Source organism: Micromesistius poutassou, assembly GCF_964030765.1.
Source record: "Micromesistius poutassou genome assembly, chromosome: 23".
In the NCBI taxonomy this organism is placed as follows: Eukaryota; Metazoa; Chordata; class Actinopteri; order Gadiformes; family Gadidae; genus Micromesistius; species Micromesistius poutassou.
The window spans coordinates 6770091-6786760 of record NC_140293.1 but is presented as its reverse complement, the minus strand read 5'-3'; the positions used below and the strand labels follow the sequence as shown (position 1 = coordinate 6786760).

Here is a 16670-nt window from a genome sequence, read left to right as displayed (position 1 = left end):
ACACATTAAGACACACACACACGCACACAATCTGATGCGCACAATCCCCTTAGCGTCATCCATCCATCCATGCTTCACTGCCTCCCCTCGTGCTTCACACTCTGGTGAGCCGCTCAGAGGGGGAAAGTACTCACAGCGGACCTGAGGCTCATTCTCTCATCCAGGAGGAGGAGGCGAGCGTAGCACCGCTAGCACACGTAGCTCAGCACTCTGCAAGGTAAGACGATGCTGCCGGACATCAACACACACACACACATTGTGTTATTGATTTTTGCCGAGGTGATCCGCTGTATTTAGTAGCAACAAGGCAGTGGTGTTTGTTTTGTTTTTGGGGCAAAAACAAGAGTTCAGTGATGTTTGACACGGCAACGTCTTAAAAAAGTTGCGTTGTGAAACGGGATCTGGGCAGGAGGAGGGTGGGAGTGGGGGGAGGGCTGTAATCATAGAAGGGTCTCTCTGGTTCTCATGTTTGATTCAGGAGCAGCGTTGACTTGTGTATGGCACTCCTGAATAGTAATGGGCTATGATCTGTTGTTATGAACTCAGAATCAGACGGCGTGGGCTGGTTTGTACACCTGATGGTTGGTTGATTTGCTATGGATGGGAATAATTGCGCCCTTCACTGGTCAACTGAGTGTTGTTATTAGTGTATGACAAATCCGAGTTCATGCCAGGTGTAACTTACCGCTTTGTAACTTTCACCACTGTTTACAGAAAGGCAAATATTAGTATACAAGTCTGACAGTCTTTTCATACACGAGTCTGCCTCATGTATGAAACGTGCTATTTAAATAAAGTTGCCTTGCCTATAAATATAACTAAAATCTAAAAAAGCATCTAACCCTACTGCCAGAGCTATGCATCATTGCTGTCATGTTAGATAGACACACTGTGGGCCAAACTCTTCCAGGATGTTAAGAGGCCACCAAACAGGCCCACTGTGTTCCCCAGCAGTAGGAGAGGCAGCGAGGACCATGTCTGAGCCATCAGAGGAGGACTTCCCCAAGAAGAACGGCTTCTCCAAGAAGCTGCTGATCAACTGCTGCCTGGTCCGCCGCATCATCATGTGGGCCACGCCCGCCCCCAAAGGTACCCCGGACCCCCATCGCTCGTTAAGGAGGCCTTAACGAGCGATGCCTTAACGAGTACACAGCCCCTCGAATACTGCTCGATCCACTGTCTTGGCGATGCAAATCCTTTTTGATTGGTTAAGGAGCCTGGTTTCTAATGTTCATACGAGATGAGGAGGAAATGCAAATTGTTTTGGGATTGATCATGTGGTGTTATTGATGAAGTTGCGTACTGTAAATATATAAGGGCTTTGACAGAAGGCCGTCCTTGTGGACTTGGTACTGTAACCTAATATATCGGCCATTTTGTGTGGGCCTCTGTTAAGGCAGGGCTGGGGGATTGGTTACGTCCTGGTAATCTGTTCACATTGTCCGGCCATCTGCGGGAGATTTGTTTTGCTTTCTTTCTTTTCCTGGATTCAGAGTCCATGCATTATGTATCAGTCAATGCCGGTGTCCTGTGATCGGAAAAGACTGTTCACTTCTACCGCAGTTACCGACAATGACACTTGAATTTATGAGGTTAAAGGTTAGGTTTTACTGATACGTCAGCTGAAATTTCAATATTCCTCTTTGAGTCTATGGTTATTGGGCTATAACATTTGAAAACATCTGGACACATCTCGGCGGTGTGTTTGAGTTTGACCGTTTGGCCGCTCTCAATGTTGGATTGTTGCCCATTTATTTGGAACTTTTACAGGAAGTTGAAAAAGAATGCGCACCCTTGGAACATTATTGCCCAATCAGAGTCAAGTATTCAACAACACCTCTGGTGTTGTTGACTGTAGCCAACATTGACTGTAGTAAATGTCCTGTAGCTTTCTTTGGCAACTTTCTGTGTCGTTTTTGAACGAAAATAGAATTCCTCTGTCCAGCTTTTGTACATTGTGTTTTCCTAAAGCTTCTCTTTAAGGGATCCAAGTTTCTCCATTAATCCAACACTAAACAATGCTGCGATTGCTAACCATATTAAGACAGGATGCGGGAGGCTTTCTGAAACTTCTAATGTGATATGGATCCTCTCTCTTTTCACCCCCTCCCCCATGCAACCCTGACACTCATGGCTTTCGTTAGAGGAGAAATGACGGACACCTATTTCACTATAAACTCCATCCTACGCCTGGCCTTAGATTTCCTCTTCCAGTGTATGATAGTGATGCCTAGCACAGTGTTATGTGGTTCTGGCCTCGGCCGTTCAGCCTTGGTTGTGAAACGGGATAGGCAGAAGTAAAGGTTCATAGTGGAGGTAATGGGAGGGGAGGGGCTACTCTTAATGTTAAGTGCGAGCCCATATAACGTACAATAGCCCTCATTGGCTACACTACAGGAGCCTGTGTGGTACAACAACTCTCATTGGCTACTGGAGCCGTATTGATGGATGTCGCTGCAATGGATTTCTGGAAGATGAATGTGTTAGTCCTGAAGGATACTGGGTTACATTCCAGCTCTGTTTCATTTGCTGGAAGCGACTTGTTCAGGATTACTTTGTTACAAGTTATTTTTTCTTTGCATTGGTAAAAAGATAATTCAGTTTTGACAGTGTCATTTAAAGTACATACCAGGACTGAGCAATAATTCACAATTTTTTCATTCATGATTTTTAAATCGACTTATCCAGTTTTATAGTCTTAAGTAAATAGGGATATGCCCTTAAAATTATCATGAATATGAGGCTTGAAACGTCAGAGAAAGGAAAACCCATTTAATTCCCCATATAAATTTCCATACACTTCAACGGAACAACCCTCAGTTAGACTGTAAGTCAGATTTGACGTATTATCTTTGTAACCCATTTTTCCACATGGCCCTTACCTCGTTAACCTCGTTAGCCTCAGCCAATCCCTGTCTGTCTGCGGGCTGCAGGTCTTAATTGGCCCACACTCCTCTACTCCACACAACCATGTCCGCAGTGTTATCGCCTCAAGGTGTGAGAAGGAGAACGAGGTCTGGCTTTGTGATTAACTTTCATGGAACATTGTTAACACAGCCCTGGGCCTATTCTAATTCTGTCCTGCGTTTCTTTTTCATAAACTCTGTGACCTGATCTGCTGCTGCCCAGCGAAGACCTCAGGCGACCTCAGGAGTAAGAAATCTGCGCGTGTCAGCAGAGCAAAGGGTTTTAGGCATGGACAGAAAGGCAGTGTTTTATAATGGCTGCTTCTAAACGCACTGGGTTTAATAAGGCGTCTGAGAAGGAAATCTTAGTGATTCTCTTAAAATATGGACGGGAATAAGCTTCTTGGATATAAGTAGTATGCACTATAAGGAACATACGATAGCACTTTAGTCATCCAGTCATCAAGTCTGCATTTGACATTGTGTTTCCTACCAGAGGTCAACATCTGGCCTCAATGTAACATTGCATAAACACTAAAGATGGAGTCAGGAGTTTTATCCCTTTAATCATGTTTATTTCCATCAGTCTTTGAAAGCATCAATTGGGGGGTGTGTGTGTGTGTGTGTGTTGGGCTCAGCTGGGCCTGGGTGGTCTTGTCTACCTTTTTGAATAAGACCAAAGCAGCTGTTGACTCTTTCCTTCATTTAAACAATTTCTTCTTCCGAAGCATAAAGGATTCCGGCCTTTTGTCCCACCACAGGCTGGAACTCATCTCTGACTCAGGCTGCACTTGAGCGACACATAAAAAGCAGAACGACTACCGTGACTCGGGATTAGTGCCGCCAACCCTCTGTAGAAGCTGAGCTGTCCCCCACAGATCAAATCGAAACAATGACGGCAGTCATTTGATTCTGCCAGTTTTTGAACCTCATCTTGACCAGCTAAGGTACCTTGCGAGGTAAGGTAAGCTCCCTCCATATGGCGCTAGGTGGTGGTGTGACTTCTATTTTGGGCGTGCGTCGCCCCCGGGCACAGAACAGGTTGTCACAACAGGACGCCCCCTGCGTCAGTCCTTCTGTAGTACGTGTCATGTAGACTGCACTGTCTGTCTGTCTATCTATCTATCTATCTATCTATCTATCTATCTATCTATCTATCTATCTATCTATCTATCTGTCTGTCTGTCTGTCTGTCTGTCTGTCTGTCTGTCTGTCTGTCTGTCTGTCTGTCTGTCTGTCTGTCTGTCTGTCTGTCTGTCTGTCTGTCTGTCTGTCTGTCTATTTATCGTTCTCATTCCCTCTCTATCGTTCTCTCGTTCTGTGTGTGTGTGTGTGTGTCAATATTGGTGTTTCCTTTCTTTATAGCCTTTTTGAGTGACCACTGTTGCTAGGAAACTCAATGTAAATAGTGTTCTTATTGGTAATGAGACGACGCGACACCCTCAGGGCCTTGTGCAGACAGACATGTGGCCGTACACCAGCAGGTGGCAGCAGAGCTCTCAGGTTCAGGGACAGCAGGGCCAGGCTGACTACAGCAGGTGGTTCCACACACTCCTAGGCTCCATGTCTCGTCGTCATTCACCTGAAATGACCGTCCTTGAATCTGTCAAGACAGACACTTTGACATATAGATTTAGATTTGTTAATATCTATACTGATTTAATAATCAGCAATTAACTAATCAGAGGTGTGCTGATGCTGTCAGGTCTGCGTATTCATTTTGGTCTACTTTTCATAAGATGCAAAAGTTAAGGCTTGGATTTACTCATATTGTGGATGGGTATTTTCTGTTGCACATAGATAAATAATGGTCTCAATATTCATGTTTTGCTTTAAATATCAAAGCACTGCACTTAACATCCAGCAGGTGGCAGCAGACGACAGTTGGATGTTTGGCAGTTTTATTATTTCTCATACCTCACTCTGAATACATTGCATTCAACACATTTGTGGTAATGTGTGTAGGAGATCGACAGTGTACTTTTATCAGTGGATTAATCAGTGCTGAATAGGCTTCAATGTTCAGTTATTATAAAGGACAACACTCAATGTTGAAATGATAGCCACGTTTTTGCGATGCATTAATTCAATCTGCTGTGACTCATGAAACCCACACTGATGTAAAACAGCCACCTCCATTTGCAGTCTGTTGCTGTACTGCGGTCTCTACTTTGCACCGAGCAAACAGACGCTATGGACCGAATGGACAGTATGGATACCTGACCATACCTGGGTCTGAACCCAACCTGGGGGATTTTCTATGCTTTTGCTCCATCTTCTAGTTATCTAGTTGTTTGTTCAAGTAACGCCAGCCCTTAGAGGTTTGGATCATGTGACTAAGATCATGAGTTTGTTATTTATGTTTTCATAACATTTTAACAACAGTTCAGTTCAGTTCAGTTTCAGTTTATTGTCCCCTAAGGAAAACTTGTCTTGCAGCCAGGTAACATACAGGTACAGTAGCACAACAGATAAACACACACAACAGTCAACATTATAACCTAAGTTATAACAACAAGTTGACAGATACAACACAAGTAGTATCTGTATCCCTTTCAAATATGTGTTTCTTCTGACAAATGTACTTATTGTAAGTCTCTTTGGATAAAAGCGGCTGCTAAATTCCCTAAATGTAATGTAAATGTGTTGATATGCAGGTTGCCGTAAAAATAGGTTGTTAGGGGAAAACACAAAAAGAAATACTAGGGTCCTGAAAATGTGGTCCTAGAAGTGCGGTCCTGTAACTGCAGCCTCCCTTATTACAGGAACAACCTATTGCTTTGAAACAAAAGTGTAGCAGTACAGGTGAACCCAGGTGTATCAGGACGTTAATTATGGGCATAATTAAAAGTCGGAGCGATAACGACCTATCGATTTATTATAATCTGGATAAGATTAAAACCAACACACGGTACTGGGGTGTAACGTGAGATGGCTGGCTGCTGTATTTATACATTTTTCTCTCAGTCAATGATTAAGTAGAGAGACCGTTTAGTCAGCAGGAGAAATACTACCATCAGTGGGCGTTACGGCGTGGGCCACTTGCTCCGTCGCTCCCCTCCTTATCGTGGTGCCACGGTGAGCTCCTCTGCGTCACGCCGTCCACTCGGGCTAAGACCAGGGGAGGTTTGTGGCGTCGTCTGCGTGCTAATTCATCCCTGGAAATATGCAGAAAACACTTCAGATATCAATACCATTTTATTGAAAAGGCAATGAGCTTTTCTTATTTGTCCCCTCCCACCCTCCTCCCCTCCTCCCTCCCCCAGCGACTTAAGCCTCCAGGCCGGGTGGGTGAACCAGTGGGGGGGGCGGGCGTGTGATGGATGGGGACAGAAGTGGAGGCAGCAATCGGGCCACTTCTGTTTTGAAGCAAAGAGGTAAGAAGGAGCAATTGCTCAGGGAAGGCGGGGGAGGCTGGGGGGGTGGGGTGGGGGGGCACGGGCAGGGCGACCACAGAGCCGCCCTGCCGATGGAAAGCGCCTGATTCATTTATTGGGAGAGGGCTGCTGGGAGGAGGAACAGCGACGGAGGAGGAGTAGATCGGAATCTCTTTCGTTGCTCCCACTTGCTCTCTCTCTCTCTCTCTCTCTTGCTCTCTCTCTCTCTTCTGCTCTTGCTCTCTCTCCCTCTTGCTGTCTCAATCTCTCTCTTGGTCTCGTTCTCTCTCTCCCTCGCTCTCTCTCACTCTTGCTCTTGCTGCCTCAATCTCACGCTCTCTCTCTCTCTCTCTTGCGTTCTCTCTCTTTCTCTCGCTCTCTCAGCATCAATCTCATCCGCTGTGATACGATACAGGCGATGAGGTGAGGGCCAAATGTGATTTGGTGTTTCGCACCCGCCGGGCTGTGAGACAATGGCGTGAAGGCATTTATGAATTTACCGGAATGGGTTTTTATCTGTGTCTGTATTACTAGAAGGGTCTCTATCCACTTGTGTCTCTCAGCAGTGCACGCTTGGAGATGTGCACGGCTGTGAGGATATGTGCAAACCACTGTCGGAACACGTCCGTATGGCTCAGTGAGTTGAAGTGGATCACCTCAGAAAGGACAGTCCCTTCTCCGCCGGCCAGTGGTGCATTGCAGTCCTTCCCAACGTTTTTCCGAGCACTGGGAAATGTAGACGTTCCCGTCAAGCTCCCATCGCACACCACGAGACACCAGCCGGCGTGTCTCCCCCCCCCCCCCCCCCCGCGCGGATAAACAAAGGATTAGCGGCTAACCGCCGATGATTATCTTTCAGAGTAGCTGACCCCTCTCCCCGTGAAGTCCTCCGTTTGCAGAACACCTTGAAGTAGACGGAAACCAGCACCCCCCCCCCACCCCCAAACCTGAAGCTGTCACTGGATAGCTCTCACCGAGACGAGGCTAAGACATGAGTTCAAGCTGTACATATCGTTAGCGCGGCGCTCGTTAGCACCTGAGCGTCTGAGTTGTGAGCGTGAGTGTCTGAGTTGTGAGTGTGAGTGTCTGTTTGACAGGGTGTTTTTATTTCTATTCCTATCACACCTGACAGCCGGGCCTTTTATTTTTAATGAAGCGGCGAAGCTGCCGTGGTTTTGCTTTCAGAAGAGGCGTGTAATGGCGTGTCAGACGGATGGTGTCAGTACTTTCTAAATACTTCAGTGAGTAAATACAGGCAGGTGTGTGTGTGTGTGTGTGTGTGTGTGTGTGTGTGTGTGTGTGTGTGTGTGTGTGTGTGTGTGTGTGTGTGTGTGTGTGTGTGTGTGTGTGTGTGTGTGTGTGTGTGTGTGTGTGTGTGTGTGTGTGTGTCCCCGCTATGAGTAGGTCCTACTGATGGATACGGGGTATTCATACTTTGCGGTCACGTGACTACCTTGGATACCTGGAGGGCAACAAACGCTGGCAAAATGGCGACGAACAACGGCCAACCAGGGGAATTGCAGCCTTGCAGATTTCCGATACTTCAATCAATCAACTATTTACCATATGTCACAAAATGTTAAAATTAGATACGAAGAGAAGATAAACATACTCGGAACTTGTGATCCATACACAGCACCCACTGATGTATTCATTGCTTTGAAGCTGGCAAAGACTCTACCAGACTTGGAGTTTGGAGATATTTACATTTATCTCAGAGAATCCGTCACTTTATACAGCACAAAAATTGAAAGCCTACGGATGGTTTAACAACGCTGTCGTAGGCTTATGGGAGGTGAAAAACAGGAATATCTTCATAATCAAAGCAAAGGTGAATGTTACTATTCCACCATCCACTATGAAATGTCCCCTTCTTATTATAGCCCCATCATTCACAAAAAAACACATAGAAAGATTAAAGTATCCAGCATATGATTTCAACAATGTGTGAGGGCAGGGATGATCGCACAGTTGCTGTTACAGAATGCTGCGCGATTTAATCTGCACAGTGGAATGAGCGCTGGGCGGAGATGTTCGCGCATTTCAGAAGCAGGGATATTCCGTACAAAAATATATGTTCAATTTGTCAGTTTGCCATGTGTATGCCTGGCACAAATGCTCCCGTTGAACTAATCTTTCCATCATGACGGTATTTGGACTGAGAGGAACCTAATGACCGTTCGTGTGGTAAAACTGGCGACGTCCTGATTAGGTTACTAGGTTCCGTTGCTGGAGTTCTTGCCCGCCAGCCAGTCGTTGTGACGTCACGTGCAAAGTATGAATTGCAGTCTCGGGGCTCTTATTTTCTATCACTGGGCCGAGACATCTTTCATGAGTCTGTGTCATCTGACTTCTCCATGACCCCAGCGCTAAAAATAGCCCTTTATTAATCCCAGAGTGGAGATGTGGGGTGAGGCGTCTGCATTGCCTCATTGTTGGAGATAATAAAGTTGTGTCCATCTATTGTGTGTTTCGATTAGTTTTTCTCTCAATGTCTACCACTTGAATGGGAAATGGACTGTATTTACACAGCGCTTTTCTAACCAGTGGCCGCTCAAAGCGCTTTACAATATTGCCTAACATTCACCCAATCATACACACATTCACACACTGACGGCGGTGTCAGCAACGCAAGGCGACAGCCAGCCCGTCGGGAGCAGTCAGGGTGAGGGCGTCTCGCTCAGGGACACCTCGGCACTCAGCAAGGAGGAGCCGGGGATCGAACCAGCAACCTTCCGGTTACCAGCCGACCCGCTCTGCCTCCTGAGCCACAGGCCTCCACTTGAATCTGTATCTTGTCTTTCTACAGTTCCAACTCTTAAAATCATGTTGAGGCATAACTCCTTTTACATTCCCTTGGCACCCGATGTTCTAGGTTCCTCGAATGCGTCCTTCCTGAACCGACCCTATACACTCTCTTTCTCTCAGTTGCTCCTCTCAGCTGCTCAGCTCCTCTGGGTGTTAGTGTACTTTCTGTTTTTAAAGGCACTTCCACATTCTGACACGTTTACCACTGTTTGGGATCTCGCTCTCTCGTTCTCGTTCTCTCTGTCGCTCTCTTTCTCGCTCTCTCTCTCTCTCTCTCTTTCCCTCGCTTTTTCGCTCTCGCTGTCTCATTCTCTGGTTCTCTCTCTCTGTCTGGTTCTCTCTGGTTATCTTGTTCTCTCGCTCTCTCTCTCTCTCTTTCTCTTGTTCTCTCTTGTTCTCTCTCGTTCGCTCTCTCTCATTCCGTTTCTTGGTGTGTGTGTGTGTGTGCCTGTGTGTGTGTGTGTGTGTGTGTGTGTCACAGCAGTAATTTATTAACTCCCTAGAGAGAGGAGGAGAAAAAAAAGTCCTCAGTGCTCCGCGGTCGAACGAAAACGGAATTGCTCCTGAACTCCAGGAAACGCACGGACCAGCGCCGCGCCGGGAAGGTCAACGCACGTCAACGAAACACGCCAGGCCCCCGCTCCTGCTCGGGGGGCTTTCAGCTAAACAAAGAGCGGTAATGGAAAATGAGGCGGCCACCTCTGCTGGCCTGCGCCGCTTGTTAGCGTGCTAAAATCGACGCTCTGCTATGACAGCGCGGTATAAACCAACACTAACAGAGCCCTCTCCTCTCTCCGCAGAAGACCCCGCCGCCCGTCAGCCCCTGCCCTGTGTTTGTTTAACGTGTTCACGCCAGGGCCCCCTCGTAACAACGCCTAGTTTGGAGTAATGGTGCGCGTCGTGCCGTGCATATTGCCCCTAACAGCAGTGTGCGTGTTATTGCTTGATGCCATCGGCTCAGTATATACATATTTAAGCTGAAATGGATGCTGTTGCTTCTCCAAATGTCATTAACATAGGTTTGGGCAATAACAGAACTGAAACCATGCTTTATAGCGGTCTAAGGCGAGGTTTGTTGAGAAGTTTTTGCGCCGCATGGTGATTACTGATTTGTATAGTAGCGCATTACTGCTTAATGCAGTTGTGTTACCTACTCATCTCATTCTGGCGTTGCTGACTAAGGCAATTTCCGATATATAATGGCATTTAGGTAGTTGCTTTGCGTAATGATCGTGTGTGTGTGTGTGTGTGTCCGTCCGTCCGTCCGTCCTTATGTAATCAGCCTTTTCCCGAGGGCAGCAATGAAGTTGTGTTCTCCTCATCTTGCTGCCATTTAGTCATTCATTCATTCATTCATTCCAGTAATTCTGTAAATGGATTTTCTTTTGTGTGTGGGGGAGAGCAAGTGTAGTAATCCTCTTATTCCCTTCCCTTACGCACTGTAACTAATGGCTGTACATGTGCAGTGGGCTTTGAACAGCGGTCTACTGTTTATGTATTGGGAGATTGCAGTTGTTGTGATGCATTCTGGGAGATTGGCTTTAGACCCAATCTCCCAACGGGGAGACCCAACGGGTAAAATAACTAATCGAAAGACCAGCTCAAAGTTGACGTTTCGGTGAGTCAGAGGCAAGATATTGAAAATGTACATTCAGTAACTAATATGCAAATGATTATGGGAGGTTAACGAAGTACAGTGAAGGTGTGGAGCATGTTGAACAATTTGTGGTTCAAAGGGTCAGATTTGGTTTAGAGGTTTATATTTAAGGTTATGGTGTCTGATTTGTGAAATAAAGTATTTTGCAGTCTATGAAGCAGTCTCGACATTATAATAATAATAACCTTTTATTCAAGCTTGTTTCAAATATCAAAAGCCAAGCATGTGCATATCACATAGTTCTCTATGACCCAATATAAAACCAATATACTGGCAAATAATAGGCACACATCAATAATTGTTTTTATCATAACTTCTGAACCATAGCCCCCCTTCTGGTGCGTCGTAGTGTTTCTGTCGACGGTGCACACCGTCTCTCCAGAGATCCAGAACCTCATAAAAGTTGACGAGCCGTGAGAAAGTGGGGACGATAAAAAAAAATTAAAACGTCCAAAGTAACGACCTCGGAGGGGTCGCCCGGGGTTACGATCTTGTTTTATGTGACCGTGACATCATCGTTTCTCTGTCCTCCGCCGGGACCCCGACCCGGGTGTCTGGGTTCTGCCGACCTCGGCCGTTAGAGGTCCACACCGCTCCGGAGACCCACCTCTTAATTAAAACAAGTGCTCTGGATGAAACCGCCCTTCCTCGCTCTTGTTCTCTCTCGCTCGCTCTTGCTCTCTCTCGCTCTCTCTCTCTTGCTCTCTCTCTTGCTCTCTCACTCTTGCGCTAGCTCTCCCTCTCTCTCTTGCTCTCTGTCTCCTGCTCGCTCTCTCTCTCTTGCTCTCTCTCTTGCTCTCTCTCTCGCTCTTTCTCTCTCTTGCTCTCTGTCTCTCTCTCTCTCTCTCTCTCTCTCTCTCTCTCTCGCTCTCGCTCTCTCTCCCCCTCCCCTAGGTCTTTAAATGTATTCCTGCCACTGGCTGGTGCTCAGAAGCCGCCCCCGCCCCCCGCTGTAGTAACTGGTTCGGCCCTGACGCCATGTCCTTGGTTCAGGCAGAGGGTTGTTACTCAGCTCCTGGACCACAGGGGTCAATGTCACTGCTGACCCTCTCCCCCCCTCTCCCCCTCTCCCTCTCCCTCTCCCACCACTTTTCTGTTCTTACCCCTTTTCCATTTCAGCCCCTTTTCCTTCTTGTAGCGTCTGCAACGCGGCAGTTTGTCGCATTGTAGGCGAACGTTTTTTAATGAAGGTTAAATAAACACAGGGACGACGCTGCATGTTGTGCAGTTTATTCAGAGCGATTACTTTTAGTACACATGCGCGTTATAAAACAAATATCCTGTTTGTCGTCGTCCGTATGCCACTGGGGGTTATGAGATCCCCCCCACCCCCCCCCCCCCCCCTCGGCATTGGCAAACGTGTTTGTGTGTTTGTTATTATCCGAGCGAACTCGTGAAGGAGTTATTGGTAATTTGCATCTGCGGCTCTTACGTGGGACGTCTTTATGAGTAGGGCACTGCGCGCTATAAATAGACCGAGATCACACTATTTACTACAGTATATGGTTGTGGCTGCTGTCGGCAGAGTATCGGATTTGTATTTCAGTTTCCAGTCACTACCTTCTCACCTTTTCACGATCCATCCGATTGTGAACGCATTGAGATCGATGGCAAGTAGTGAGAACCATGAGACTTAACCAAAAACAATACGGGGTGAGCAGAAATAGATTGCAGCTTTGCAGTCTCATGTTGGGTGCTTAAGTGTCTTCAGAATGTATGAATAATTTCCGTTATCTAAGGTTATTAAGTTTAATGGCACAGCTGCTCCAATATCATTAATCACGATTACCTTATCTCTCATTGGCTTATTAGTCCTCCATTAACGTACTATATTTAAAACATGTGAGTAAGGAGCAGTTGAAGTAGGCGAGATTTCCATATTTGAATTCCAGCTAAGCTATATGGAATACTCCTGTCAAAAAACATCAAGGTGATTGACTTAATGTGAATGGATAGAAGATGGATGAAGAGTGAGTTAAAAACCGCAGACAGCAGCACCGCCATTTAAATGTCACGTTCACATCCCTAATTGAACCTGCTATATATATATTGCCCTCTCCTTTGTAAAAGTACAGCAGCGACTGTGAAATGGAGGGAGAATAATGAGGTCTGTGTCTATGGTGGGAGGAACGGCGAATGAGATCGTGTCTGTCCCAGGATCACCATAGCCTCCTGTTCCTGATTTAAAAAAAGTATTAAACAGCCGTCGAGTCTTACTGCAATCAAAGAAGGGGACAAAGTCAACGACGAGGGGAGAATAGAAAAGACAGCGTGATGGATGTCCTACAGTTTGCCCTGAGGCGCTCATAACTCTGGCGGCTCCCTGCTGGGTCTGGTTTGTTCTTTTCATCCTCACCAATCCCACCCACTGTGGACGGATTCATCCACCTTGTTTTCTCAAAAATACAAACACATCTTCCCTTTGGTAGGATTTAATATAAATGATATTGTATTTATTTTTAACATCTCGACTGTTTCGGTGTGTGCTAATTTGCTCGTGAAGGTCGAAAACTGAACTTGAAAATATACACCAAAGCATTCTGAACGCTGGCATTGAAGGACTGCGACGATTCCCACGGGGAGCCGTTACATTAATATGCCCCCGTCAGCCGTATTACATAGCATACCAATAATAGCGCGTGTGCTGCGCGGTGTGATTAGCCAAAGCGAGCGACCTTCAGCGTAATTGGTTGGCGTTCCAGAGCGGTAGGTGAGCGCGACATGAATAACACGCCACTCACTCGCACACACGGCGTCCCTCCTTAGCAGGCGGTCGCCAGGAGACCAAACACAACAACATTAAAACACGCCGGTTAGCAATTAAAAAAGCATTTGTCGGGAATGGAGGAGGGGCGATTAATCGCAGGCCTGGTTCTCTGAAGAGGAAAGATGTTGTAAGAGGGGAAAGTTTTCCTTTTTTGAAAGATAAAGGTCTTCCGTTACGGTTCGCAACATCTTGCTGGTGAGAAGAGAGAGTGGGAAGTGTGGCGTTTGTTGTCGTGTTCGGCGTTCCTTCTTTGTGTTCCCAACTGCTCCTCAGAAGACGCTGTGGAGAGCGGTGAAATCGCTGAGTGCTGGCTGGCGGGTGTAATGACACCAGAAGGATCCACTCATGTTCCCCCTGGTGGGTTAGCGTCGCAGGGCTTTGGAGTAGCGTCACTTTCATCCGTTTAGGAGGAAATGTATAGGCTATTCCTTTGGAAAAGACTAGAAGGCTAACTTACTGTTTCAAAAGATTGAGACATGAAGGAATGTTTTGTAAAATCTTGTTTTTTAAGAGGCAGGGGTTTTGGTGTGGATGATGGTTACATTATTAATCCCTGAAAGTTCTTCAAAATGATCAAACTACATAAAATAATGAATAAATGAAATGAATTCCTGTAGGAGAATATGACTTCCACCGCAATGCACTCTAACTCCATGGTGAATGTGTGTTCTGCCAAGTACTGAAGGTTAGAATGTGGACATATGGCTTTGTTAAAGTTGATTGAAAATCAACATACTGGGCATGGATCAAAATGCCCAGTATGTTGCATCAGTGCATCAGTATTCAACTATCATCTAAATGTGCCATAAACACACAAAAATCATCATATCATGTAGACTTTTTAAAGGGACCTCTAATGCCGTTTATTTATGAATTATCCAATATTTCTTGTGTTCCCATTTTTCGTTTTACATTTGAAAACAAGGATTTGGCTCTTGAAAGAGTCCAATCAAAAGATTGAAGATTGAATCATAGACACAGGTTGCCTAATTCATCTTCTGTTGAATGTGTTTACACTCTCCATTGTAGTGGCCTTTATTCAATAATGAATTGCTTGATGATGAAACATACATCATATGTTTAACATACAACAACAACATAAAATATTTTTTTTTTGGTTAATGAATACATTCATGGCATTGGATGTGCATCAATACCCACGCTCACTCGTGAATAATGAAGTCCCCTTTGCCCTTTTCAATTAAGAATCCGTACTTGTAGCAGAAAGAAGCTAACCATGTAGTCTGTACAGTAGTAGACCAGCACGTAGTCATAGAAAATAACTAAATCACTTTCATTGCATTTTTCATAAAAATGTGTAAAGTAATGGATTACAGGAAATCCAATGAATCCAGCAGCTATTGATTGATGACCTGTGTGGGTGTGGGTGGTAGGGGGTCTAAGGCATTAAGGTCTAAGCTCATAACATCAACAAAGCAAGATATTTCCCCTTATGGCTAAGACTGGTTCTCCCCATGCTAATTAGCGGTTTGTTTCAGAGAGAATGCTATATTTCCGCTCATACCCCATAATAATTAGTCTGTAACTGGCATTGAGCAAAGAGAATTTTCTAGATGCTCCATTGAGAACCATATGTTTCAAAATACTATAAATGAACAGCTCCGTAGTGTAACTCGCATCGTATTTCGTATCTTTACCGACAACCCAAGTACTAACAAAATGGTGAAATGTTCCCTGATGAGTGCGTGAGTAGTTAGTAGTTAGTAGTAGATTATGTTGATTCCAGTAAAACCCAGTTTTTTGAGAGATTTAAAAAGGAAAATGAAGATTTTTTTCTCAAGCAATTCATTTTGACACATAATGATCCATCATGGACTGAGAGAACATTGTGGAAAACATTGTCTACCTTGTTTTTTAGTCGGTTATGAAGTGTTTATTTCTTAATGAGGTAATCTTTTACTCTCAAACTTTTACATCAGGATGTATAGCCCATATGCTTAATGTCTTTGAGCATATGGGCTATACATCCTGACAGAGTAAGGAACTTCATGTTCTATCACTCGTACGCAAATCACTGAAAACGGAGCAGATATTTGAAATCTATGTTTGCAAATGCCTTTGCAAACACAAACAAAACACCTTGATGAGCCACTCTGGAAAATAAGGCACAGCAACAGATTTGGTTTGTGAAATCGGGATACAAGCTTATTTGTAATAAGATAAAATAAAATAATCTACAAAAAATACAGTACACGATTGACTATACTAGTTTGGTCAAACTAAAGCCTAATCATCACTTATCATCTCATCATCATCATCTCATGTATCCAACGTACATGTGCTTCCTACCCGCCTTAAATGTCAATTTCTTGACGGTATCGGTTGGTCGCACTAAACATTCGACTCGGGCTCATTGATCTGGCCTCATTAGAACGTAATTGTGGACGTATAATCCATTGTCTTCCACCACACATCACAACATAGAACACAGTTCAGTGTGAGCTCATCATCCAGCTGCTTCTTTTCAGAATCCCATTGCTCCATATGGATTTCTGGAAACATCGTAAAATGTGCCATTTACATTTCTCTGTAACCCAACATAATGAGCTTGAGGTTCTGTGTCTGTGGCCTTTCCTCGCTTTGCCTTTGTTCAACAGGAAGGCGTTTTCTTCATGCAAAACACACGTGTTTTGCATTTCAAATTCAATCGGCTTTCCTGTTAAAAAAAACATGACAGGACAGACAATACTAAAAGGATGCCAGTCTCTTTTTTTTTTTTTAAGGACAATATCTGGACGAATAGGTGACAGGTGAAAATATCTGGGATATTTTCAATGGTTTGAAACGTTTTTCTTGTTGACTTCACTGCTATTAAAGAGTGGACAGAAAGTCGCTGACAGCGTTGTGCTTTGCCGTCTAACCCTTTCGAACGAAGAACGAAGTGTATGTGCTACGATCAATCATGTCGCTGGTGGCTTTTTCCCGTAATGGAGTCAAACTCCCGGCATTCCTGTCGCCGCGAGGCTGAAGGGGCGGGGGGGGGGGGGGGGGTCTGGCAATGCCTGCTGTGCAAACGAACGTGGCGGCAAATGATCCCGAGAGAAATGACTGCTTGGCCATTTCACAGTTCATTGAGTAGAAGCTTAAGCTTAAGGGAGCAATGGATGTATTTGTTCAGTTTATTTATTTTGCAG

General features: G+C 45.2%; 1 protein-coding gene across 1 annotated transcript in view; it reads left to right on the top strand.

Annotated features, from left to right (window-relative positions):
* Nucleotides 1–974: 974 nt before the first annotated feature.
* kcnip4a (potassium voltage-gated channel interacting protein 4a) overlaps nucleotides 975–16670 on the top strand; it is a gene marked incomplete at both ends in the record, with an annotated part of 93074 nt that continues 77378 nt past the window's right edge. The window contains one exon of the mRNA XM_084487572.1: nucleotides 975–1089. Within this exon, the coding sequence (XP_084343698.1) occupies nucleotides 975–1089 (115 nt within the window). The remainder of the gene's footprint in view (nucleotides 1090–16670) is intronic.